This window comes from Mobula birostris, chromosome X (assembly GCF_030028105.1).
Source record: "Mobula birostris isolate sMobBir1 chromosome X, sMobBir1.hap1, whole genome shotgun sequence".
Lineage (NCBI taxonomy): Eukaryota > Metazoa > Chordata > Chondrichthyes > Myliobatiformes > Myliobatidae > Mobula > Mobula birostris.
The window spans coordinates 71,973,753-72,001,734 of NC_092402.1; the positions used below are offsets into that span (position 1 = coordinate 71,973,753).

The 27,982-nt window shown below is 43.4% G+C and overlaps 1 protein-coding gene across 1 annotated transcript in view; it reads right to left on the reverse strand.

Annotated features, from left to right (window-relative positions):
* The window catches only part of LOC140191868 (parathyroid hormone/parathyroid hormone-related peptide receptor-like), a 60,114-nt gene extending 32,569 nt beyond the window's left edge, over window positions 1-27,545 (reverse strand). Inside the window, exons 1-3 of the mRNA XM_072249671.1 lie at window positions 27,480-27,545; window positions 7,825-7,930; window positions 2,075-2,185 (exon numbers count right to left, since the gene is read on the reverse strand). Coding sequence (XP_072105772.1) covers window positions 2,075-2,185; window positions 7,825-7,930; window positions 27,480-27,542 — 280 coding nt within the window. The 5' untranslated portion in view covers window positions 27,543-27,545. The remainder of the gene's footprint in view (window positions 1-2,074; window positions 2,186-7,824; window positions 7,931-27,479) is intronic.
* Between the last annotated feature and the right edge of the window lie 437 nt (window positions 27,546-27,982).

Here is a 27,982-nt window from a genome sequence, read left to right on the forward strand (position 1 = left end):
AGAGAATAGGACCAATCAAGTGTGACAGTGGAAATGTGAGTATGGAACCAGAGGAGATAGCAGAGGTACTTAATGAATACTTCGTTTCAGTGTTCATTACGGAAAATGATCTTGGCGATTGTACGGATGACTTACAGCAGATTGAAAACATTGAGCATATAGATGTCAAGAAAGAGGATGTGCTGGAGCTTTTGGAAAGCATCAAGTTGGATAAGTCACCAGGACCGGATGAGATGTACCCCAGGCTACTATGGGAGGCGAGGGAGGAGATTGCTGAGCCTCTGGCAATGATCTTTGCAACATCAATGGGGACAGGAGAGGTTCCGGAGGATTGGAGGGTTGCAGATGTTGTTCCCTGATTCAAGTAGCAATAGCCCTGCAAGTTATAGGCCAGTGAGTCTTACTTCAGTGGTTGGTAAGTTGATGGAAAAGGTCCTGAGAGGCAGGATCTATGAATATTTGGAGAGGTATAATATGATTAGGAATAGTCAGCATGGCTTTGTCAAAGGCAGGTCGTGCCTTACGAGCCTGATTGAATTTTTTGAGGATGTGACTAAGCACGTTGAAGGTAGAGAAGTAGATGTAGTGTAAATAGATTTCAGCAAGGCATTTGATAAGGTACCCCATGCAAGGCTTATTGAGAAAGTAAGGAGGCATGGGATCCAAGGGGACCTTGCTTTGTGGATCCAGAATTGGCTTGCCCGCAGAAGGCAAAAAGTGGTTGTAGACGGGTCATATTCTGCATGGAGGTCGGTGACCGGTGGTGTGCCTCAGGGATCTGTTCTGGGACCTCTACTCTTTGTGATTTTTATAAATGACCTGGATGAAGACGTGTAGGGATGGGTTAGTAAATTTGCTGATGACACAAAGGTTGGGGGTGTTGTGGATAGTATAGACGGCTGTCAGAGGTTACAGTGGGACATTGATAGGATGCAAAACTGGGCTGAGAAGTGGCAGATGGAGTTCAACCCAGATAAGTGTGAGGTGGTTCATTTTGATAGGTCAAATATGATGGCAGAATATAGTATTAATGGTAAGACTCTTGGCAGTGTGGAGGATCAGAGGGATCTTGGGGTCCGAGTCCATAGGACACTCAAAGCTGCTACGCAGGTTGACTCTGTGGTTAAGAAGGCATACGGTGCATTGGCCTTCATCAACTATGGGATTGAGTTTAGGAGCCAAGAGGTAATGTTGCAGCTATATACGACCCTGGTCAGACCACACTTGGAGTACTGTGCTCAGTTCTGGTCACCTCACTACAGGGAGGATGTGGAAACCATAGAAAGGGTGCAGAGGAGATTTACAAGGATGTTGCCTGGATTGGGGAGCATGCCTTATGAGAATAGGTTGAGGGAACTTGGCCTTTTCTCTTTGGAGCAGTGGAGGATGAGGGGTGACCTGATAGAGGTGTATAAGATGATGAGGGATATTGATCGTGTGGATAGCCAGAGGTTTTTTCCCAGGGTTGGAATGGCTAGCATCAGAGGGCATAGTATTAAGGTGCTTGGAAGCAGGCACAGAGGAGATGTCAGTGGTAAGTTTTTTTTACGCAGAGAGTGGTGAGTGCGTGGAATGGGCTGCTGGCGACTGGTGGAGGCAGATACGATAGGGTCTTTTAAGAGTCTCTTGGATAGGTACATGGAGCTTAGAAAAATAGAGGGTTATGGTTAACCCTCGGTAATTTCTAAAGTAAGTAGATGTTCAGCACAGCATTGTGGGCCGAAGGGCTTGTATTGTGCTGTAGGTTTTCTATGTTTCTATAAGCAGAGCCTGTGTGGGCATCGGCATGAGTACAGCAAGCATGGTGTGAGTGACATTGTGTATGATCAGAGCCAGTGTGAGTGTGTTGTGAGCAGATTCAGTCTGAGCATGGGTGTGGTGTGAGCACAAGGAAAGTTAGCTCTGAGTGTGCTGTCACAGACAGCACCATCTTAGGATGGCTGGCGTATATGAAGAGTGACACCACTGGTGTGAGACCACTGTGCGTATGGCCTCTCTGAATACAATGTCTGTACGCCCAGTGTGAGCAACGTGAACAAACCATATCAGTCAGAGCGCAAGCAGGACTGGTTACCTTTGTGGTTAAAGTCATGGATGTAGTGGGGGCAGGAGACAGAGACGCTGTGGTTGGCCTGGGCAGAGGGCCAACACACAATGCCGTCCCACTCAGGCTGGCAGACAGCACCTGCAGAGACACCAAGGACATAGCAATCAGAGATGCACACAATACTGCCTTCAATCCAACAAAAGGTAACCACAGGACAGGGGATTAAGTGAGAGGTACAGAGGAGGTTCACCTCCTCTCTACCTCTGTACTCACTGATATGCGTCAGTGTGGCTGGAAATCAGAAACAGGAAGGGAGTAATCACTCTTTTGGGAGTATTCTTTAGTTCCCACCGCCCCTCCCCAGTTGTAACAGGGGCATAGAGGAGTGGATGAGTGGACGGATATTTAGGAAGTTACAAAAATATCAGGGTTGTTGTCATGGGCATCTTCAACTTCCCTAATATTGCTCAGCACTTCCTCAGTGCAGAAGTATCAGTTAGTTGTGTCTAGGAAGGGTTCCTAACACAGTATGTGGGGATAAGTTGGCTAGAGGAGAGGCTATACTGGATCTAGCCTTAGGTAATGAGCACGTGGTCAAGTGAAGACCTCTCGGGTGAGCTTTTCTGAGATGATGACCCCAACTCCCTGACATTTAGCATACTCATGGACAAGGATAGGAGCAATTTTGTGAACAATTTTCAGCCCCATGTCTAAGGTAAGATGTGCTGGGTCTGGAGTGGGTCCAGAGGAAGTTCACAAGAATGATGCTGGGAATGAGATTTAAGGTTACAGGGTCCAAATCAATTGGGGAAGTGGGCAGAGAAATGGCAGATGGAATTGAACTCAGACAAATGCAGAATGATGCATTTTGAGAATTTAAACCGGGGAGGCAGGATATACAGAGTTAACAGCAGGGCCCTTGGACCTTTGTAGTACAGATAGTTCCCTAAAAATGACAACACAGCCAGGCAGGGTGATGAAGAAGGTGGTTGGCACACTTGACTTAACTGGTACAAAAGATAGCATGTCATGTTACAGTTGTACAAAACGTTAGTGAGACCACATCTGGAATATGGCATGCAGTTCTGGTCAGCCAATTATAGGGAAGATGTAAAGAGAGTGCAGGAAGGATTCACAAGGATATTGCTTGGACTGGAGGGTTTGAGTTACAAGGAGAGACTGGATAGGCTGGGATCGTTGCTTTCTCTAAGGTTTTCCTCCACTTCCTCAGCTAACCATCACTCACATTAAATCATTAGAAAGGGATGACATAGGATTGGAAAGTGTAGAGTCTCTATGGGTTGAGTTAAGAAATGGTAAGGGTAAAAGGACCCTGATGGCAGTTGTACACAGACCTCCAAACAGCAGCTGAGATGTGGATTACAAATTACAGCAGGAGGTAGAAAAGGGGTGTCAGAAGAGCAATGTCATGATAATCGTTGGGGATTTTAACATGAACGTGGATTGGGAAAACCAGGCCAGTACTGGATCTCAAGAGAAAGAACTTGTAGAATGTCTAAGGGATGGCTTTTTAGAACAGTTTGTTGTTGAGCCCACTAGGGGATTGGCTGTGCTGGATTGAGTGTTGTGTAATGATCCGGAGGTGATAAAAGAGTTTAAGATAAGGAATCCTTAGGAAACAGTGATCACAATATGATTGAGTTCACTTTGAAATGTGAGAAGGAAACTAAATTCCAATGTGTTGGTATTTCAGTGGAATAAAGGAAATTACAATGGCATGAGAGGGGAACTGGCCAAGATTGACTGGAAAGGGACACTAGCAGGAAGGATAACAGAGCAGCAATAGCTGGAGTTTCTGCGAAAAATGAGGGAAGTGCAAGACAGATATATTCCAAATAAGAAGACATTTTTGAATGGAAGAAGGACACTACCATGGCTGACAAGTGAAGTCAGAGCTAAAGTAAAAGCAAAAGAGAGGGCATACAAGGAAGCCAAAGCTAGTGGGAAAATAGAGGATTGGGAAGCTTTTAAGAATTTGCAGAAGAAAACTAAGAAGGTCATTTGGAAGGAAAAGATGAATTATGAAGGGAAGCTGGCAACTAATATCAAAGAAGACGCTAAAAGCTTTTTTAAGTATGTAAAGGGTAAAAGAGAGTCAAGGGTAGATATAGGACCAATAGACAATGACGCTGGAGATATTGTAATGAGAGATGCAGAGATAGCAGAGGAACTGAATGTGTATTTTGCATCAGTCTTCACAGTGGAAGACATTTGTGGTATACTGGACATTCAAGAGTGTCAGGGAAGTGAAGTTTGTGCAGTGAAAATTACGACTGAGAAGGTGCTCAGGAAACTTAATGGTCTAAGGGTGTATAAATCTCCTGGAACGGATAGAATGCGCCCTCGGGTACTGAAGGAAGTAGCTGGAGAGATTGCAGAGGTAGTAACGACAGTCTTTCAAGAATTGATAGACTCTGGCATTGTATGGGATGACAGGAAAATTGCAAATGTTACTCCGCTATTTAAGAAGGGTGGGAGGCAGCAGAAAGGAAACTATAGACCTGTTAGCCTGACATTAGTGGTTTAGAAGTTATTGGAATCGATTGTTAGGGATGAGATTACAGAGTACCTGGAGGCACATGACAAGATAGGCCAAAGCCAGCATGGTTTCCTGAAAGGAAAATCCTGCCTGACAAACCTACTGCAATTCTTTGAGGAAATTACAAGCAGGGTAGACAAAGGAGATGCAGTAGACGTGTACTTGGGTTTTCAGAAGGTCTTTGACAAGGTGCCGCACATGAGGCTGCTTAGCAAGATAATATCCCATGGAATTACAGGGGAGTTACTAGCATGGGTGGATCATTGGCTGGTCGGCAGAAAACAGGGAGTGGGAATAAAGGGATCCTATTCTGGCTGGCTGCCGGTTACCAGTGGAGTTCCACAGGGGTCGGTATTGGGACCGCTGCTTTTTGCGATGTATGTCAATGATTTGGACTATGGATTAATGGATTTGAGGCTAAAATTGCCGATGATACAAAGATAGGTGGAAGAACGGGTAGTGTTGAGGAAACAGAGAGCTTGCAGAGAGACTTAGATAGTTCAGGGGAATGGGCAAATAAAATACAATGTTGGAAAGTGTATGGTCATGCACTTTGGTGAAGAAATAAATGGGCAGACTATTATTATGATGGGGAGAGAATTCAAAATGCAGACACGCAAAGGGACTTGGGAGTCCTTGTGCAGGATACAACATACACTAATCACCTGAGTTTACTCATCTTCTTGTACAGCTGTAACATAACATCCCAACTGCTATACTCAATGCCCGTTCCCATATAGGCAAGTGTACTATAAGCCTTCTTCACCACCCTGTTACCTATGATGGCACTTTTGGGGAACCATGTGCCTGAACCCTGAGGTTTCTCTGTTATACAACACTCCCAGGGCCCTGTTATTTACTGTGAGCCGCTATTGACTATTTAGTCTTTTGAACCAGCTCTGCAATCTACTGATCTTCCATCTCAATGTAATATTCCAGCTCTTTGTGTTTAGGAATCTAGCTCTCTAGTCGCACCTATATCCACTGACTTGCCTCCACAGCTCTCTGTGGTAGAAAATTCCATTTTCACCAACCTCTGGGTGAAGAACTTCTGCTTACGTCAATCTTACCCCATATCCAGCCAGGGGATAGAGCCTCCCCATATCCAGACCATCAAACCCTGCCAGAATTTTGTACTTTTAACTGAGATCTCCAGCTCTCAGCCAAACAGTATTTCCTCGTACAATAATTCCTGCCATCTCAGGAATCAGTCTGGTAAGTGCCCTCTTGCTCTGTAAGGAAAACAGAAATACCCACAGGAATGCTCTCACCAAAGCCCTGTGTGACTTGTGCCAATTACTCCTGCAGTCCAGTCCTCTTGCAATGAGGGACAACATATCATTTGCCCTACCTACTGGCTATGCCTGCATATTTGCTTTCAGGAGCTGGTGGCTATGGAGACCCAGGTCTCTGTATATCAACAATCTATCATCAGTTCAACAATCTCTCATCAGTTCCACAACTTCTGTGGTTCCGACCAAACTGAATAACTTTACATTTATCCGTGTAATACTGCATCTGCCATGTGTTTGCCCATCCACTCAACTTGCCTAACTACTTTGGAGATTCTTTGCCTTCTCCTAACGGTTTACAATCCCACTTTTGTTTCATGTCATCAGCAGGCTTTGAAATGTGCGTTTCCCTCATCCAAGTTATTGACATACTGTATATTACCAGTAGGTGGCATCCAAGCACAGGTTGCCATTGTACTGCCTGCTAACCTGAAATAGACTCATTTACACTATTTTCGTCAATGAACCACTTTCAGTCTAGAAGACCAGTAACTTCCCCTAATCCCATGTGCTTGTACTTTGCTCACTAACCTCCTATTTGGTACTTTATCAGCCTTGTGAAATCCAAGCAAACCACGTCCATTGGTTGCCTTATCTTTTCTATCGGCTACATTTTCAAAAACCTCCAGTGACCTTATTAAATGCAATTTCCCACGTAGACTTTGTATAATCTTACTGATATGTCCAAAGTGACCTGTACCATAACCTTCTGTACACAGCATTTTCCCTCTGTTGATGCTGGACCAATCAATTTGTTATCAGTGTTTTTTCTCTTTTTATTGTGTAGTCTGGACATATATATGCCACTCTGCACCTGGCAGGAACTATTCCATATCCTCCAGACCTTTGGAAAAGTGCCACAACTGCACTAATGCTTTTCATCCCTTGGGAGCAGATTACCAGGTATTGGACATTTACAGTCCCTTTCATTTCTCCTGTGTATTTTTTTCACTAATATTAACTTCCTTTAATTCCACATTTTCATTGTACTCTGGTATCTGTGTATTTCTGAGAAGTTAACCATAGAGTCATAAAGTTACATAGCACAGAAACTGGCTGACCAAGCTGCTTTGCTAAGCTCGTCCCATTTCCTGAATTTGGCTCATATCCCTTTCCTATCCATGAATTATTCCAAGTGTCATTACTCTCACGTAATTTTACATGCCTTTCCTCTCTGGTTCTAGACTCCCCTAGCCTGGGAGAAAGACTGTGACCCTCCACCTTATTTGAGCCCTTCATCATTTGCAATCTGGAACACACTGTCTGAGGTGTGGTGGAGGCAGAGACACTCATTACATCTAAGGAGGATCTGTACAAGCATTTGGATCTCTAGGATATAGAAGGTTAGTGATCAAGAGCTTTTAAACAGGATTAGTGTAGATGGACACTAAATGGTCAGCATGGACATGATGGGCTGAAGGGCCACAGAAACCAGACCTTTGGACCACTGAGTCCACTGGTCATCCAATGCCCATTTACACCAATCCTACAACAATCCCTTTTTAATGTGCTAACTCCAAACAGACAGGACTGGAGGTTAGGATCGAACCAAGGTTGTTGGTGGACCGTCTGGCACCTTTCTACGCCTGCCCTTCTCTTGTTAGTCATGGTTGGGTCACTTGCTTCATTGGGTTTTTGCTCCATTCCTTCATTAGTTACTTCTGTGCTGGCTTTTGCCCACCCACCAAAGCACCTTTCTGTGAATCTCCCCAATCTACCACAACCAACTCATTCCTCATACCTTCAAAGTTTCATTTGTTTAGATTTAAAACCCCAGCATCATTTCCTGCCATGATGAAGAATTCTATCATGAATGGACCCTGTTTTCTAGTTAGATCCCCAATGTACTGGTTTAATCCAATTCTGTACTTGTCGATAGTGGCTGATTTTCCAATTCAAAACACTTGAAGTCAGTGGAACATTACCTTCTGTCTGTGCTGCTCTTGTTCTCAGATTTTTTTCACAATCTTCCTTAGCTTCGAACAACAGATAGATCTGCTCCTCCTTCGTGATGACGTCATCAGGATCCACCTGTCAATAATAAGTATGAGCTGGCACTTTGAACCAAGTAAGGTATGCACAGTTCCGTTGACCTGGCACCCAAGTTGTCTCTGCAAGTCCATGACCCCCTTGACTTATTGCTGGCAATTACTGCACACTCCCCTGTCCTTGCACTGACCCTTGTCCTCGATCTCTAAATCCTTTGCTTCTCTCTCCTTAGTCCAACAACTGCCATGTACTGTATCTACTTTCCCAAGCATTTTCTTTTATTTTCTCATTGTGACTCCATCCCAGTCTTGAACCTTTGACCCCACCCCAAGATCATTCCTTCTGACACCAGCCCACCTTTACACCATTTGACTGCCCTGAGCTTAGCATCCCTTTCCCTGTTCTCCACTGGAGATTGGCAAGAAAGTGGCCCAGTGAGAGAAGTCCATTTACTAAGATATGGTTTGGAGAAACCTATCTGATCATGGTTGCAATGTTTTCCCCTGATCTTACACTTTGTCTGTGTCCCTGATCATAACATTTTCTCTCCTTCCCTTTTGTCTATTGATTAAACCATAAGGAAAAGTCAGCACTGAACATAACAGTGAAGGCCCCTCACAGTCACACTGACCAACTCTGCCTGTACCAGGCCAGGTAACCTACAGAATAACTTCACAGAGAGAGGAAACATAATACCATGTTGGACCAATTGACAGTAGGTGCCTAGACACTGCTCCATCAGAAGCTCTTTGCCCACTTACCTCTCACTGCCCTGTTCCTAAACGCATTCATTATTTATTAAAGGTCAACAATACCATTTACCATTAACATTAAAATTAAGATATTGTTTAGAATGTACATATCTGGACCATACTGTTTTCTCTGAGTGTTTATATGGCAATGCCATGGTACGGAATTGTCATGTTGAATGCCTGCTTCATAAGCTAACAGTTTCACAGACACTCTGGTCGGTTTGTAATCCCCTAAAGTCTTCACACATCAATAGAGTGCTGACTTGCACACAAACATTTCCTGCACGTTGTGTCTCATAGCATTTTGAAGACTATTGTAAAGTGATATGCGTCCTCGGCTCATCAGTGCTTCTGAATGTACCAGCTCACATTAATGCCCATCTGCCATTTTCAGCGCCTTTCACCAACGCATTGATATCTTTCTGCAGCTTTCATACTTCAATAACTCTTCCAATCATTGTGTCATCTGCAAACTTATGGAACATGCCTCCCGTATCCATGTCTAAGTCATTCACAAACAACAAGGGTCCCAGCACTAATCCTGTGGGACACCACTAACCACAGGGATTCCATCACACAAAAAGACCTCTACCATTATCATGTCTTCTATTTCCAAGCCATCTTTGGATCCAGTTTACCAACTTGCTTTGCATCCCATCACCCCTAACCTATAGAACCTTGTCGAAGGCTTTACATCACATCTAGTTTCCTGCCCTCATGATATATTTTTTTGCTCATCAGATTTGTCAGACAGGATCTGTCATTGTCAAAGCTACATTAGCTGTCACTGATTAGTCCCTGGCTCTCCTCTCCCTCAGAATTGTTTCCATACCTTTCTACGACTGATGTTAGGCTCAGAGGTCAAGTTTCCAGGCTTCTTCCTGTTACCTTTCTTGCTGTCCTCCAGTTATCTAGTACTTCAGTTGTGTTCAGTCAAGGTTTAAAAATCTCAGCTGGAACCTGAACAATCTTTTCCTTGCCTTCCATAGTAGCCTGGGATAAATCCCCTCTGGTCCTAGGAGGTTATCCACCTTTAAGCCCTCTAAGGCATCAAGTATCCATTTATTTATGGGACCTGCACTTGACCGTCACCTTCGCTTTCACTGAGTTCTCCAATTACAAGTCTATTTCCTTTGTGAATACTATAATACTTCCTCTTTGCCTTATTTCACACTCATCCATCTCAACTGTAACACACTTTTGTGATGAGAAATTATAGTATTCATTTTGAGCCTGACCCACATCCCTGCTCAGGTCCATCATGGGTCACACTCTCTCTTTTGTTTAACCCCTTGCTCTTCATTCAGTTATCAGACATTTTTGGATTGCCTTTGATTTTACCTGTCAGTATTTTTTTCATTCCCTTCTTAGCTTTCCCATTTCCCTTTTAACTTCAAGCCAACACTCACTGCACCTTGCAAATTTTCTGATGGAAGCAAAGAAATTAACAATCAGAATTATTAGAGGGGCTGTTGAGCAAGCCTCCGGATGGCTACGGATCAAGAGGTGTGATGAATGGACCAATGTTGCTGGGACACAAGCCAGGGCCTGATCAGCCATGGCTGGGTTGCCTAGGTGAAGGTGTCTGATGTTGAAAGACCCAAGAAACCTGATGACATCATTGATGATGTGTCCCAGCACATCCTAGGATGTATCTCAGTAGCATTATACACCTTATTGTTACACAGTCCAGGCAATAAGGTAGAAGATCGGCCATTATCTTAATGAATGGTAGATGTTTATTGTGTGATGTTTAACTGTCTGTAGATATTTAGTCAGTGAAGGAACCAGCAATGATTTTGAGCTTGGCCTCTAAGTCTGTCTATTCACAAGCATTATCTGCCAAATGCAGTTTGTGATGGCACAGAAGTTGGTGACCTAGTTCTGAAGAGGAGATCATGCAGATCCTGAAGATGACTTCTTTTCTTTTTCAATCTTTTTATTAAGTTTCAGATTAATAAATGTAGCAATAATAATAATGATACATAGAGATTGGTATTACATTAATAACAGTTAACATGTACAACCACAGAATCCAAGTAACAAATGTAGTTTAGCCTCCCAATCTCTAAGTAACTAATCCTGAAGATGGCTTCTAATCCTGTGGGAAGTGTGTAGGTAAAGTACAGCACTGTAGAAACAATGAGGAAAATATTGGTACAATGACACACCCTCACAAGAGAAAATCTGCAGATGCTGGAAATCCAAGGAACGTGCTGGAGAAACTCAAGATGCTGGAGGATCTCAGCAGGCCAGGCAGTATCTACGGAAAAGAGTACAGTTGATGTTTTGGGTTGAGACGCTTCATCAGAACTGATCAGCATTTTGTGTGTGTTACACAGCTTCACTTGATGCCTTCTGCACTGTGATTGGTTAAGGTAATTTCCTACATGTCATCATCACAAGGAACGGAAATGAATTTCTGCAGCAACCAAATCTGAGGTAAAGGCTTTGGAGATGTCAAGGAAGTCTAATCACAGAGGTCAGTGCTGCTCCCTGCATACCTGTTGGTTATGTCAATTGTGCCCAGCAGTGCTTGGTCTTGGCTCCCATCCCTTTGCCACTGGACCAAGATATTGCTATGTCAACTCTGTGTGGTACTGGTGTCTGCTGACCACACCACATTAAGAGAGAATCATGCCTACTGTGCCTTTGGAAGGACACAGTCCACACTGTGATCCCCTACCCTTCACCCTCTGATGGAGACACCGAAGGAAAGCTCTTGCAATGATCTTCCCTGGGGAAGACAGCAGAGAAACCTCTCTGTAGTCACCACAGTCGGATGTCTCCTTTCTTGAGGATGGTCATGATTATGCTGTCTTTGAGTACCTCTGTTGCATTCTCCTCTTCCCAGGTGTGGGAGGTGAGGCTGTGAATTAATATCTGAAGTTCCCCTTCAGAAGGTTTTAGATATCAGCAGTGATACAATCTGCCCCAGAACCCTTGCCTTTCAGTTGACCTGTGGCTTTCTTGGCTCATTTTTGGCCTGTGGAGGTGTAGAGACTTGACTAGAAAGTCTCAAGGACAAGATATTGGTGGATATCTTCCTTTCAGTAGTCACTAACTACTTCCCTCTCCTCTGTAAGTTCATCCCTGTTTTGTGTTCTCATAGACAAGGGGGCTTGGATGTTTGAGCTGGAGATGGTCTTGACTGTGCTGAAGAATCTGCATATGCTACGGCTGTCAGTGAGCTGCTGTACCTCCTGAACTTTTTCTACCCAAAGCCTGTTCTTTATGTTATTGGCTTCTTATTGGACCTCAATCTTCAACAACCTGTAAAGCAGTTTCCTTTCCGTTTATTCAGAGTGGAGTTTCCAACCAAGAAGTTCCTAGATCTCCTAATCATTCTGATAATCATTCACAAACACTCACAGTCATATAAACACACTCATATACATGTAGCACACTCACACTTGTGCATGCTCACACTCCTGTATGTGCATACACAAATGCACACATTAACATGCATGCACACACACACACATGCATGCAATATCTCTCAGACTGTGATCGCAGACACTGATCTACAGCTACCCGTCTCACGCATTCTGCTGATTTAAAAAAAGAGGCTCACAAACAGGAGAGAGGAGACTGTTGAATCAGTTTATTCTCTGGCCTCAGCATCACCAATGCTCTCAACAATTAAACCTATTTGCTTTTTATAATTATTTTATCAACATTCCCAAGGCAGGTTAAAATTCCACGCTGTGACTCAACCTTCCTTCAGGATTTCCCACATTTGCTGCAGAGATAATTCTAGAAGTAACACGAGTGAGAGAAACCCACAGACAAACAAAGGAGCCCAGGCACCAGCTGGGGATGGAGCACACAGCACATGTCTGACAATGACTGGGTCAGCAAGCGCTGTGACTCTTCCCCATGCTCCAGTCTGCACCATTCACTTTCAGCCATGTAACAGTTCCTCACCAAACAAAACTTAGCTGTGAACTATGCAGGCAGATATTTCACAGTCTAGTTAAACTCAGAAGGCTGCCCATCAATATGCACTGAGGAGTGGGAATGAATAGATCTGAACACAGGCAGTGTTGTCTGCCAACTGATTTAGCTGCCTGTCACAGCTTTTGTACATAACACCTTACTGTGATCAATGCACACCTATTTAATCCTGAGGGATATCTGTAGCACATGACACAGCATAGTTGTGGTGTTACTGGAATAGTAATTTGGAGTGAATTCTTGCATCTGTCTCTGGGCTGGAGCTGTAACACATTTAATTCAGGCAGAAGTGCACCTACTAGCAGAACCCTGGCAGGGTTTGAATATAAGGGATAGGGTCATTTAGTTTAAATTCAGTTTAGGGTCCAAAACTCATCAGCTACACAAAGGACCCAAATACGTGATAAGAAGGAGATCTGCCGGCTTGGTCCAATGGCCATGGGGATATTGAAAACGCACAACAGGTCTCAGACAGAACAGAAACATTCTGAAGCAAGTTCATAGTGGGAGTTGGGTATCAGACATTCCACTTGAATGGTACAAACCCAGTTTTACTTCACCACCAGTGAAAGATTCAACAACCTGAATCATTAACTGGGTTTCTCTCTGCACAGATACTGCCTCATCTACTGAGTGTTGCCAACATTTATGATGTTAGTTTGCAGTATTAAGCCATAAGATCATATGATATAGGAGCAGAATTAGGGCATTTGGCCCATCGAGTCTGTTCTGCCATTTCATCATGATCTGCCATCCAATTTTCCTCCCAGCCCCAGTCTCCTGTCTTCCCCATATCCCTTCATACCCTGACCAATCAAGAATCTATCAACCTCTGCCTTAAATATACATGAAGACTTGGCCTCCACAGCTGCCTGTGGCGAAGAATTCCCACAGATTGACCACTCTCTGTCTAAAGAAATTCATCCTCATCACTGTTCTAAAAGGACACCTTTCTATTCTGAGGCTGTGTCTGGTCTTAGACTCTCTCAGCATAAGAAACATCCTCCCCACATCCACTCTATCAAGGCCTTCCACCATTCACTAGGTTTCAATGAGGTCCTCCTCATTCTTCTGAATTCTAGTGAATACAAGCCCAGAGCCATCAGACTTTCTTCATATGGCAAGCCATTCAATCCTGGAATAATTTTGGTGAACCTCCTTTGAACCCTCTCCAGTTTCAGCACATCCTTTCTAAGATAAGGGGCCCAAACCTGCTCACAATATTCCAAGTGAGGCCTCACCAGTGCTTTATAAAGTCTCAACATTACATTCTTGCTTTTATATTCTAGTCCTCTCGAAATGATTGATTACATTGCATTTGCTTTCCTCACCACAGACTCAACCTGCAAATTAGCCTCTAGGGAATCCTACACAAGGACTCCTAAATCCCTTTGTGCCTCAGTTCTTGTATTTTCTGTCCATTTAGAAAATAGTCAACCCTTTCATTTCTTCTACCAAAGTGTATAACTATATACTTCCCAACATTGTATTCCACCTGCCATTTCTTTGCCCATTTTCCTAATCTGTCTCAGTCCTTCTGTAGCCCCTCTACTTCCTCAAACCTACCTGCCCCTCCACTTATCTTCATATCATCTGCAACCTTTGCAACAAAGTTCTCAATTCCATCATCCAAATCATTGACATAAAACGTAAAAAGAATCGGTCCCAACACAGACCCCTGTGGAACACCACTAGTCACTGGCAGCCAACCAGAAATGGCTCCTTTTATTCCCACTCTTTGCTTCCCTCCCCCTCTTTCCCCTCCCCCTCTTCCTCCCCTTCCCCCTCCCTCTCTTCCCTCTCTTCCCCCTCCCCCTCCCCCTCTTTCCCTCTCTCTCCCTCCCATGGCACATTTTATTTTTCAAGTTTCTGTTCACAATTGCCATTGGGCAGGAGCTTCAGAAGTCTGAAGTCCCACACCATCAGGTTCAGGAACAGCTACTTCCCTTCAACCATTTGGTTCTTGACTCAACCGGCAAACCCTAATCACCAGTACAGTTTAGCAACAGTATGATCACTTTGATCATTTGCACGAGAATGGACTTGTAATATTTTGCCTCAGCACACACAAAACACTGGAGGAACAATGCAGGTCAGGCAGACATAAAAATTGGTGGAGTTGTGGACAGTGAAGAAGATCCTCAAAAGGTTCAGCAGGATATAAATCAGTTGCAGAGATGGGTGGAGAGATAACAAATGGAGTTTAATTCAAGCAAGTGTGAAGTGATGGACTTTGAGAGGTCAAATATAAGTGGAAAGTATACAGTAAATAATGGGACTCTTGAAAGCACTGAGGGATTTTGGGGTGCAAGTCCACTGTTCCATGAAAGTAGCAACATAAATGGATAGCATGGTAAAGAGGTGTACAGCATGCTTGCCTTCATTGGTTGGATATTGAGAATTAGTCACAAAATCATGTTTGATTAGCCACATTTAGAATATTGTGTTCAGTTCTGGTCAGTCCATTACAGGAAGGATGGTGGAGGCTTTGAAGAGGATGCAGAAGAGTTTCACCGGGATGCTGCATTAGCTATAAGGAGAGGTTGACAAACTTGGGTAGTTTACCCTGAGAGTCTCAAGCTGGGGGGAGATCTAATAGAGATTTATAAAATTGTGAGAGATAGAGATGGGGTTGATAATCAAAGTCTTTTTCCCAGGATGGGAATGTCAAATACTGGAGAGCATGGGAAGAGGGGAAAAGCCTAAGGGGGATGTGTTGGGTAAGTTTTGTTACATGGAGAGTGGTAAGTGCATATAATCAGCTGCCAGGGGAAATGGTGGAGGCAGGTCCAATTAAAAAGGTTTTTTGACAGTTACATGAACAAGTGAGGAATGTAGGGATATGGATCATGTGTAGGCAGATAGGTTTAGTTAATCTAGCATCACAGTCAGCACAGATATCATGAGCCAAAGAGCCCTCTTCTTTACTTTGTTCTATCTGATGACTGTCAGGATTTGGCAGTGCAGTTGGTGAGATTAAGGTGACAGTGATATTAACTCATCCAAGGTCTCGGACTGATCCAAATGCACATTCAGTATTAAGGTGCTGCTGAGATAAGTATAAAGAAACACATGACTGCTCCTGTTCCTCCAGTAGCAGTCTGATTCATTTGATAAGTGGCAAATTTATGGCTAGTGCACTCTGTGTATGCATTGTATGCAGCTTACACAAGCCTGTAACATTTCTTCATATTAAACTGACAAGCTAAACGATGAGTAACAATCAGTAACACGTAACATGCAAAAGCATCAAGGCAGCTACATAAAATAAAGAGGGGTGTGAAGAGACTAACATCTGGTGGATGACATTTTTATTAAATATTCAGTGTGACTGCAGTATCAGCAGATTGTTCGGGATACTTTACACTTAGGAAAGGACATGTGGAGCTTTGGTCTAATATACCACTATAGAGAGTCACCTCTACAACTGCAAGCCTAAAGTGCAACAAAATAAAGGTTGTAGTAACTTGGTTTGTACAAGTGAATTCGGAAAATTGAGAGGTGGCGTGACAAAATGTTTAAACTTAGAGAGATTTATGGATGGCAGAGTGCAGCTGCTAGGGCCCCTGCCTCACAACTATCAGGCTCAATCATGTTCTCCCCGTGACTGTGTGGATTTTCTCCACATCCCAAAGATGCATGGGTCAGTCGATTAATTGCCCCTTCTGTGCTGGTGAGGGATAGAATCTGGGGAGAAATTAGAACATAGAACAGAATTGAAAATTGATAAGAGGATTAATGTAGGATTGGTGTAGTTAGGTGATTGATGGTCACCACAGACTTGGAGGGTTGAAGAAAGTGCCTTCGCTATGCTGTATCTCTCCATAGGAGAGATCATGGAGAAACAACTTTCCCTGGGGGGAGAAATCAAGAAAAACGAGCACAAAATGAGATTGACATAATTCAGATTTAAGACCGAGCAGTAGTTCTTTTCAAAACAGGTGGTAGGAATCGGAGACTCTCCATCAACTGGAGTCCTCAAACCAATGGACTGAGCTGATGTTAGGGCATGGTGCAAGACTAATACACATGGAAAAATGGGATTGTAGTTGAGGGAGGCAGTCATCAATTGAGAAAGAGCACCTGACCACCTCCACACTGTTGTTTAATTATACTAAGTATATGTAAGGCTGAAGCACTGAAGTTGAGGGCAGCACTTCAGGGCTCGAGAGGAACTTCTCAGCTGCAAGTGCCCAGAAAGAAGAGAGCAAAGTTGGGAGATTTCATTTGGGACAGTGAAATCCAAGAGGACATTAAATTAAAAAGAGGATGCATTGGATGTATTGGTGAGCATAGGGGTGGATAAGTCCCTAGGGCCTGGTGAGATGTATTCCAGGCTGCTTCGGGAGAGCAAAGGAGGAGGCCGCTGGGCTGTAAGGAGATAGTTAAATCTTCACTATGTATAGGTAAGATGCCAAATGACTGTTTTATTCTAGAAGAGAACAGAGATAACTGAGGTTATTAAGGGAAATTATTAGAAAAAATGATGTACAGTATCTATCTACACTTAGAAAGTCAGGGCTTAATTGGGGGTTGTAGGTGGAAGATCAAGTCTGAATAATTTAATGAAGTTTTTTGAAAAGGTAACAATATATTGATGAGGGTAGCATGGTGAGTTGGAATTGGTTTATTAGTGTCACAAGGTACAGGAAAAAGCTATACTTGAATCCTGTTCATATGTGGTAATTTTGGGTTCACTGTTTGCTAAGTCCTAAACTCAATCTTTACCACCCCCCTAACTCTCTGCTTTCCATAGGGATTACTCCTTCCATGATTCCCTTGTCCATTCATCCCTCCCCACTAATCTCCCTCCCGGCACTTATTCAATCAAGTGGCAGAAGTGCTACACCTGCCCATTCATCTCCTCCCTCACCTCCATTCAGGGCCCCAAACTGTCCTTCCAGGTGAGGCAACTGTGAATCCCTTGGGGGCATCTATTGTGTCTGGTACTTCCCAATGTAGCCTCCTCTACATTGGTGAGATCCAATGTAGATTGGGGACCGTTTTTTCAAGCACCTCCGCTCCATCTGCAAAAAATGGGATTTTCCTGTGGCCGGCCAGTTTAATTCCAATTCCCATTCATGTTCAGATGTGTCGGTCCATGGCTGCCTCTTTTGCCATGATGAGGCCACCCTCAGGCTGGAGGAACAAGAGCTCATATTGATAGAATGCAGAAGTGGGCTGAGAAGTGGCAGGTGGAGTTCAACCTGGAGAAGTGTGAGGTGGTACACTTTGGAAGGACAAACTCCAAGGCAGAGTACAAAGTAAATGGCAGGATACTTGGTAGTGTGGAGGAGCAGAGGGATCTCAGGGTACATGTCCACAGATCCCTGAAAGTTGCCTCACAGGTGGATAGGGTAGTTAAGAAAGCTTATGGGGTGTTAGCTTTCATAAGTCGAGGGGTAGAGTTTAAGAGTCGCAATGTAATGACGCAGCTCTATAAAACTCTGGTTAGGCCACACTTGGAGTACTGTGTCCAGTTCTGGTCGCCTCACTATAGGAAGGATGTGGAAGCATTGGAAAGGGTACAGAGGAGATTTACCAGGATGCTGCCTAGTTTAGAATGTATGCATTATGATCAGAGATCAAGGGAGCTAGGGCTTTACTCTTTGGAGAGGAGGAGGATGAGAGGAGACATGATAGAGGTGTACAAAATAATAAGAGGAATAGATAGAGTGGATAGCCAGCGCCTCTTCCCCAGGGCACCACTGCTCAATACAAGAGGACATGGCTTTAAGGTAAGGGGTGGGAAGTTCAAGGGGGATATTAGAGGAAGGTTTTTTACTCCGAGAGTGGTTGGTGCATGGAATGCACTGCCTGAGTCAGTGGTGGAGGCAGATACACTAGTGAAGTTTAAGAGACTACTAGACAGGTATATGGAGGAATTTAAGGTGGGGGCTTATATGGGAGGCAGGGTTTGAGGGTCGGCACAACATTGTGGGCCGAAGGGCCTGTACTGTGCTGTACTATTCTATGTTCTATATTCTGACTAGGTAGCCTCCAACTTGATGGCATGAATATTGCATTCACCAATTTCCGATAGTTTTCTCCCTCCCCTTTCCCTCTGCTTCAATTCCCCACTCTGGCCACTTAACTCTTCTCACCTGCCTTTTACATCCCCCTGGTGCCCCTCCTTTCCTTTCTCTCAGAATCCTCCCTCCTCGCCTATGAGATTGCTTCTTCGCCAGCTCTTTGCCTTTTCCACCCATCCCTTCCCAGCTTCTTATTTCATCCCCCACCCACCTCACATTCTAGCATCTCCTCTTTCTGCTCCCCACGACCTTATTTTGATATCTTCCCTCTTCCTTTCCAGTTCTGATGAGGGTTTCGGCCTGAGATGTCAACTGTTTATTCATTTCCTTAGAAGCTGCCTGACCTGCTGAGTTCTTCCAGCATTTTGTGTGTGTTGTCCTAAACTCGAAAGGATATTTTAAGCCATATCTGATATAGGTATCTGTATACTGTATAAACGTATTATATTGTGGCAACCTACTCTTCAAAGAGTAGTTTACTTCCCTGTCTAGTCTTTGTGGTGAGGTCTAACTGCCAATACCCACTATTCGAGTGGTGACCCCCCTCCTCCCCCACCAAGGAGGAGATACTCCCAGCTAACAAAGTAGTTTAAACACAGTTTATTTTACTTTTAATGACACATGTTTAAATTTAGACAAATAGTGTTTAACATACATTTAACACTCAGACAATTTCTGATTCATAAAATATTTTCAAATTACAAAAGATTTATAAACTACAAAGGATTTCCAAACACAGGTACAATTCTTATGAACTAGAAGAATATACCAACAAATTGCAGACAAACAAGCTGTCTGTCACAAAACCAGAAGAATGAGGAATGAGTTCTAGTTCTTCTTTCTGTCATTCTCCTTCTCATTCCTGACAATCCACATGTTTCTAATATTTATACTGTTTTGCTACTAGTTGACATTATTAGTACATAATGTTTCTCAGATAACCTTTGCTGCGACAAAGTAATTCACACAGATGTGAAAAAGCTTCTGGGGACAGAGATCCCAGACACCCAAACTTAATACTGTGAGGGCTAACTCTCCCTGTACACAAATATCCCAGCTATTGATTGATCATACCTGTGGGCATGATTGATGTGCTAAGTGACAAAGTAGATCTGGACCTTCCTTGATCTCTATCACAATGATGCAAATAACTTAGCTGTAGTTACCTGATTTGGTGTAGAGCAATTAACATAACACCATTGTCTTACATTTAGCTTATGCAGTCCACAATGTCTCATTCCCACTTCACTTTGTAAACCAAATCTCTTGAACCACCCACTATGGGCCAGCAGCCTGTGCTGATAGTGCTTTTTTTTTTGCAAAGCTGTCCTTTTAACTTCACACAGGTTATTGTTTGTAATTTACACTAAGAATTGAAGACTGGTTCTTGTTTAGAACAGAATCCTGAGCAAGGAATATTTGTTAGAAGTTTAACTTTGTTGTAGGCAAATCTGACCCTTTGGAAAGGCCATGCTGCTGTGCTAGAGAGCTGAGGTTAGCTATAAGCTTCTTGGGCCCTTGAAAGTGATTATCCATTACACATAAAGATCAATTCATTACACAGTCCATTGTAGCGGCATAAGGTAAAACAAAAACAGAATGCAGAATAAAGTGTAACAGATACAGTGAAAATGCAGTGCAGGTGGTCTACATGGACCTTTGACAAGGTCCCAGCTGGAAAGCTAATCCAAAAGGTTAGAGCCCATGGGATTAAAGGTAAATTGACCGATTAGACCCAAAATTCATTTGGTAGTGGGAGACAGAGGGTGATCGCAGAGGGTTGCTTTTTTGATTGGATGCCTGTGTCTTCCACCTTGTTTTATATATATTACTGGCTCTGATGTGAATGTAGGAGGCATGCTTAGTAAATTTTCAGATGACATTAAAAAAATTGGCGGTATTGTTGACAGTGAGGAGGATTGTTTAAGACTACATTGTAACATTGATCAACCAGAAAATTGGCCAGGGTAATGGCAAAATGACTTTAATCCTGAAAACTCCTTTTTGTGCAGGTCATAACTTCACCAGAAGAGATCCCAATGATCTTGAAATCTGAAGTCTTCCCCCCTGCACCAGTTGCTCAGCCAGGCATTCATCTGCCAAAGCATCCTATTCTTACCCTCACTGGTGCGTGGCACAGGCAGCTATCCAGAGATTAATACCTTGGAGGTCGTGCTTTTCAGCTTCCTACCTAGCTCTCCTTATCTCTCTTCAGGACCTTGACACTTTTCCTACCTATGTTGTTGGTACCAATATGTACCATGACTTCTGGTTGCAATTATTGTTTTGCATGACTGCAGTTTTTGAAATTTGCTGGGACTTGTCAACATGTACATTCTTTTCCCTAAACTTTAGCATGTTTGAATGTTACAAGTGTTCTGATCTTTGTTATACGAGTATTCAGTATTGTTAGAGTTGTTTAGGTGCTGGTTGAGGAAAGGAACGTAAAGTACAGTATGTAATGCTGAGGAGAACCTTGGAGACATCTGGTATCATTGTGCATTCAATGGCCAAGAGATGCAAGCATGTAATCTGATGCATGTGTGACTCGATGTAAATGTGTGGTTTGGAGACTTGAGTTCCTTTCCCTTTTGAATGTGAAAAGACCTTGAGTAATTGACTAGCTATGAGATGTGTTTCAGTACCATAAAAAGAAACAATATTTTAAATCATGAAGTATTTGAGGGAGAGGCTTGGAGAGGGTAACTTGGGAGAAGACAGCTGCCTCTGTGCTGGCCCATTCTACAACTGTATGATGACCAGTGATGACACAGGTTAACTCTGCTGTAAAAGCTAGCACTGGGTTCAGGTTAGAAAGTCTGGGTTAAAAAGCAGAAAAGTTAGGTTTAAACATGCTGAACTTTAGATGACTTAGGGTTTTGAACTCATAACATAAGAATATAGAAACACTGGGGTATGTGTACAAAATCAAAAAATGATACTTCAATTGAGAAGGTGGATATATCTGGAAATACTGATTAGCATAGATATTTTTCTTTGGAAAGGAGAAAGCAGGGACACGATCTAATCGAGGAAGTTTTTGGTAAGCTAACTTGAAGAAAATATCTCCACAATAAGAGAGACCAAAATTAGGATTGAAGACAGTCCCCTTATTATCCGAGTACAGAATTATGCAGAAATATCTTTTCTCCAAGGGAGCTAAGAACGTAGAGCTTGTTACCATATGTAGTGTTTGAGGTGAGAACATTGATTGCAAAGCAGTTTAAGTAGATAATACAGAAAGAACATAGAACATAGAAATTTACAGCACATTACAGGCCCTTCGGACCACAATATTGTGCCAACCATGTAACCTACTCTAGAGACTACCTAGAATTTCCCCAACACATAGCCTATTTTTCTAAGCTCCATGTACCTATCTAAGAGGCTCTTAAAAGACCCCATTGTATCCACTTCCATCACCACCACCACTGACAGTGCATTCCACACACCCACCACTCTCTGTGTGAAAAACTTACCCCTGACATTTCCTCAGTACCTATTTCTAAGCACCTTAAAACTATGCCCCCTCGTGTTAGCCATTTCAGCCCTGGGAAAAAGCCTCTGGCTATCCACACGATCAATATCCCTCATCATCTTATACACCTCTATCAGGTCACCCCTCATCCTCCACTGCTCCAAAGAGAAAAGGCCAAGTTCCCTCAACCTATTCTCATAAGTCATGCTCCCCAATCCAGACAACATCCTTGTAAATCTCCTCTGCACTCTCTCTATAGTATCCGGATCCTTCCTGTAATGAGGTGACCAGAACTGAGCACAGTACTCCAAGTGGAGTCTGACCAAGGTCTTATATAGCTGTACTTCTCCGTGGATTGTCACCTTGTCATGGTGGAGAAGCTTGTGTGGTCCTGTGATCCCGAGAGCGATCCTGTCTGGAGCTATGCTCCTGGTAGCATAAGGTAAGGTCGAGGGTGAGGTCCCTGACAAAGAACAATCCAACCAAGACCTCAACGGTGGAACAGGCGGACGAAGTTACTTTGAACTCAATGGCTGTGAAGACGGATGAAGGCTGCAACAAATCCAACAGCTCCAATCGTCGTGGTTTCCATGCCATTGGAATCAGTTGGTTGATTTGTGAAGTATCTTGTGTTTCTTGGAGGGCAACATCAAGTACACGTTAAACAAATACATGCACAGGTGTCTTCGCTCTGTGGGCTTATCATCTGAGAAGGAACAGCAATTTTTGAAGCCAACAGATGTGCAGAATTAGAAGAAAAGAGAAGAAAATGGAATGAGAGGCAGCAACAACCAAAGCCCAATCTGCCATCTGGAACTACCTGTCCTGAATGCGGAAGAACTTTCAAAGCCAAGATTGGACTCATAAGCCACTTGAGAGCCCATAAGTAGATCAACAGAACGAAGACTATCATCTTCGACCTCGAGGGATAGCCATGACAATGACAACCTCACAGCTCTTGAGCTCAATCCCATGGTTGATGAAGGCCATCACACCATGCACCTTCCTAACAACACTGTCAACCTGCGCAGCAGCTTTGAGTTTCCTATGGACTCGGACCCCAAGATCCCTCTGATCCTCCATGCTGCCAAGAGTCTTACCATTAATACTATATTCTGCCATCATATTTGACCTACCAGAATGAACCACCTCACACTTATCTGGGTTGAACTCCACCTGCCACTTCTCAGCCCAGTTCTGCATCCTATTGATGTCCCGCTGTAACCTCTGACAGCCCTTCACACTATCCACAACACCCCCAACCTTTGTGCCATCAGCAAATTTACTAACCCATCCCTCCACTTCCTCATCCAGGTCATTTATAAAAATCACAAAAAGAAGGGGTCCCAGAATAGATCCCTGAGGCACACCACTAGTCACTGACCTCCATGCAGAATATGACTCATCTACAACCACTCTTTGCCTTCCATGGGCAAGCCAGTTCTGGATCCACAAAGCAATTTCCCCTTGGGTCCCATGCCTCCTTACTTTCTGAAGGAGCCTTGCATGGGGTACCTTATCAAATGCCTTGGTGAAATCCATATACACTACATCCACTGCTCTACCTTCAGCAATGTGTTTTGTTACATCCTCAAAAAATTCAATCAGGGTCGTAAGGCACAACCTGCCCTTGACAAAGCCATGCTGACTATCCTTAATCAGATTATGTCTCTCCAAATGCTCATAAATCCTGCCTCTCAGGATCTTCTCCACAACTTGTCCACCACTGAAGTAAGACTCACTGGTCTATAATTTCCTGGGTTATCTCTACTCCCTTTCTTGAACAAGGGAACAACATTTGCAACCCTCCAGTCCTCCAGTACTTCTCCTGTCCCTATTGATGATGCAAAGATCATTTCCAGAGGCTCAGCAATCTCCTCCCTCGCTTCCCACAGTAACCTGGGGTACATTTTGTCTTGTCCCGATGACTTATCCAACTTGATGCTTTCCAAAATCTCCAGCACATCATCTTTCTTAATGCCCATATGCTCAAGCTTTTCAATCTGCTGTAAGTCATCCCCACAATTGCCAAGGTCTTTTTCCCTGGTGAAAGAAGTTGAAGGATATGTTGAATCTGTGAAAATGTTATTTAATTTGTTTGAGGTCACTTCTCTCAGGATTGAAAATTGTTCAGATCCTTTTCCCAATGAATTTGCTTTGCTACTTTCACACCTGAACAGACTTTGTTCCTATGCAGGATTATCTCTATGTACTCACTAAGTAGCAACTCTGTAAAGAGCATAAATTTACCTGGGATTGGTAAACTCAAATGTCTGGCATCATTCTGATTTAATATCATTGATTAATTTATATGAATTGTATTATATTAATAACTCTGTTCCCAGTAGTTCCATTTAGAGTTTTCAGGGACCAGCCTGGAATTTCCTATAGTTTCATAGAGATGAAATTTATAGGAACTGTAGCAAAGCTGGTTGAGCAGGGTCACCTTATCATAAAAGTAAAAGGTATGGGTGTGGATACCCCAAGGTGACATGCTCATGGAAGGCTTGGTTTTACCTCATTTTATGTCCTGTCTCAGAATCCAGGACAGGTTTCTGGGGGCTGGGAGGTGAGACACAAGGCGAGCAGTGGGCAGTCAGGAGAAACAATGGTCATGAACAACTATGGACTCTTTTGTCTGAAACCAGACCAAAAAAAACAGAAACAAGAGAAAATCTGCAGATGCTGGAAATCAAAGCAACACACACAAATTGGTGTAGGAACTCAGCAGGCCAGGCAGCATCAATGGAAAAGAAGAGTACAATCGACGTTTCAGGCCAAGACCCTTCTGCGGGACTGGAGAAAAAAAAATGAGTAGATCTAAAAGGGTGGGGGAGGGAAGTAGAAACACAATGTGATAGGTGAAACTTGGAGGGGGGAGGGGTGAAGTAAAGAGCTGGGAAGTTGATGTGTGAAAGGGATAAATGGCTGGAGAAGGGGGAATCAAACAGGAGAGGACAGAAGGCCATGGAAGAAAGAAAAGGGGAGGAGAAGCACTAGAAGGAGGTGATGGGCAGGCAAGGAGTTAAGGTGAGAGAGGGAAAAGGGGCTGGGGATTGGTGAAGGGGTAAGCATTAGCAGAAATTAGAGAAGTCGATGCTCATGCCATCAGGTTGGAGGCCACCCAGATGGAATATAAGGTGTTGTTCTTCCAACCGGAGTGTGGCCTCATCACAGCAGTAGAGGAGACCGTGGATAGACATATCAAAATGGGAATGGGAAGTGGAATTAAAATGGGTGCCACTGGGAGATCCTGCTTCTTCTGGTAGACGGAGTGTTGTTCCAATAAAATAATTTCCTAATACAAGTTACTGTTCAAGAACTGGAACAGTTCTTGATATTGTACACAAAATATTTTTTAAAATATCACCATAATCACTGTGAGGTAAGATTTCAAGAAATGTTTTTAGATTGTTGCCAAGCCAGTTTGATGAAAATGAAACTGAGGGACGGAAAGTATTGTGAATAATATTCATGATAGAAAGGCAGATTAAGGGATCACAGATCTTGCACACAGTCCAGTGGTCAGCATTGGATGGCTAAAGTTATTGATCAACGAAGAGACCTGTCACACCAACAAACTAGTGCAGCTTGAAGCTAGGCAGAGGACATAGTTCTGTTGAAGGTAACTAAATATCCAATATTTTACAAATGATTTTACAAGGGTCATGCAGAACCAGATCTAATATTTATCAAATGGTAAAGTTTTTGCACGACTCCTGAATACAATGGTGTGATAAAGGAATGAATAAATTGAGTGAGAAAATGTGAGCCAGGGTATAAAGTAGGACAGGACCAATAAATTAGTGGTGCACAAAATTGAAGATCAAGATGCAGTGTCTCAACCAGGCTGATATAGTCATCTTGTACCTGCAGTGGTGAAATCATGCTTTGTGATACTGCATGGCTGCTGATGAAACTTTTTGTTCAAAGCTTTGACTGTTCTACACAGAAACTGACTTCTTGAAATACAATTAATTAAACAAATAGAATAGGACAAACACACAGGCTCCAAATGTGAGATAAAGTAGAAGGTTACAGAAGTCTAAATTAAAATTCAAATTAAATGGTCCACCATAATTAGAATTACCATTATACTTCTAGGATCTAGTTAATAAATGTTTGATGTGTTGAACTGCATAATGAGGAAAAGGTTTGTATTTGTATTTACAATTGTATTTACAATTTAAGCTATTTAAAATCAATAAACAGAAATCTGTACTCATTGCCTTCATGGAATTGGAATGTCACCAGCAAGGCAGGGTGGATTGACCATTCCTGATTCCCAAAACCAAGGAGAGCATTGGTGTGTCTGGACTCTGGTATCGAGCAGAACTGGCAAGGAAGGCACATTTCCTTCCTATAGGGCATATGAACAAAATGGGTTTTTACAACAATCTGGTAGTTCCATGGTGATTGTACTAACTTTTTAACAATGAACTCCCATATTTTATTTAATTTATTTAAACAATTTATCTAACTACCATGGTGGTATTCCCACTCTTGCCTCTGGTTGTAGGGCGTAATGCAGAAATGGTTGGACTGTCAGATTGAATTGTTTGTGAAAAGATGTTAAAACTGGCCCCTGGAACAGGGATGGGTGATTCAAAAGTCTGCAGTCTTTTAAAATAAAGCGAGAGGAGCAAGGACATCACTGTGAAGTTTATAGAATGGTCACAGCAGGAGGACTGCCCTGTTCTCCGCAGTGGACTTTAGGGAAGAGTGCAGTGGATCCCAGAGATGAGGCTCTTTAGTTGTGCGAATGCTCTGGAGATGCCGAGGTTGTTCTCCCTGTTTACAGAGATAAGGGTAGAGTAGTGTGACGTATTGAGACCAACTGGAATGCACATCACAGAGACAGTACGGATTTGATGGGCTGATTGGACTCCATCCTTCTGCGATTTCATAACTTTGTTGACTTTGGGTCTTCCAACCAACTTGGAAGATTGGGTTATGTTGATTAATACTTCTTACTATTTGTTAACTTTGACATTTGGTGCTGGGATCGTTTCAATTTTAAGAATAATTTCCAAGAGGACCAATTACTAATCTTTTCTCAAATACCGGGATATGGTGTCAGTCCAGTCACCGTCCTGACACTTGCCAATCCAGATGTTCACCACATCCAAGGGGATTCTCACAATCGGAAGCCATAAAACTAAAATCTGAGCGCCCTCCTCGATAAAACCAAGCCCAAGAGGGCTGATTGAGAAGCTATCCTCCTGCCAAGCGCCAGTGCATCACTATCCTTGGGGGCACAACCTGCCCCGTCTGGCACAGATATCCTATTCCCACCTCTGCCCAACCGCTGGCAGGGAGGATGCAGAAGTATTGATCTGCCGGTAACATCAGTCGTTGGATTCGCTACTCACCAGGGCACGGGTAGAGCCGAGCGCAGCACAGCACAGCAGGAACCCAAAGCAGCGGGCGGCCATCTCCGCAATTCCACCGATCGGAGCCCGTCTTCACCGGGACCCCTTCCACCTGCGCCGGACGCGCCCGGTCCCTCGGAGGTGATTAGTCACTTCTTCAGAGAGTGAGCCACAGTTGACAGCAGCGGCGTGTGAACTCCCTCCCCACTGACCGCCCCGGACACAGCGGAGACCATTGAAAGCGCTCGGGTCAGCAGGTTAATGGAAACTGCTGCGAAATAAGAGAATGTCAAACCAGTTACATCAAACGAAGAAAGTAAAACTAACAGTCAAACGAAACATTTAAACGAAAATAAATGCATGACATATTCCAGGGTCATTGTTCCCACCTCCGCACCGGATTTACAGCACACTGGCTGCTCCCCATACCTCTGCTTCCTCTCCTCCTTCCCCCTCCCCGATCCTACCTCCCTCCCACCCACTCCAATCCCTCCTCCCCTTCC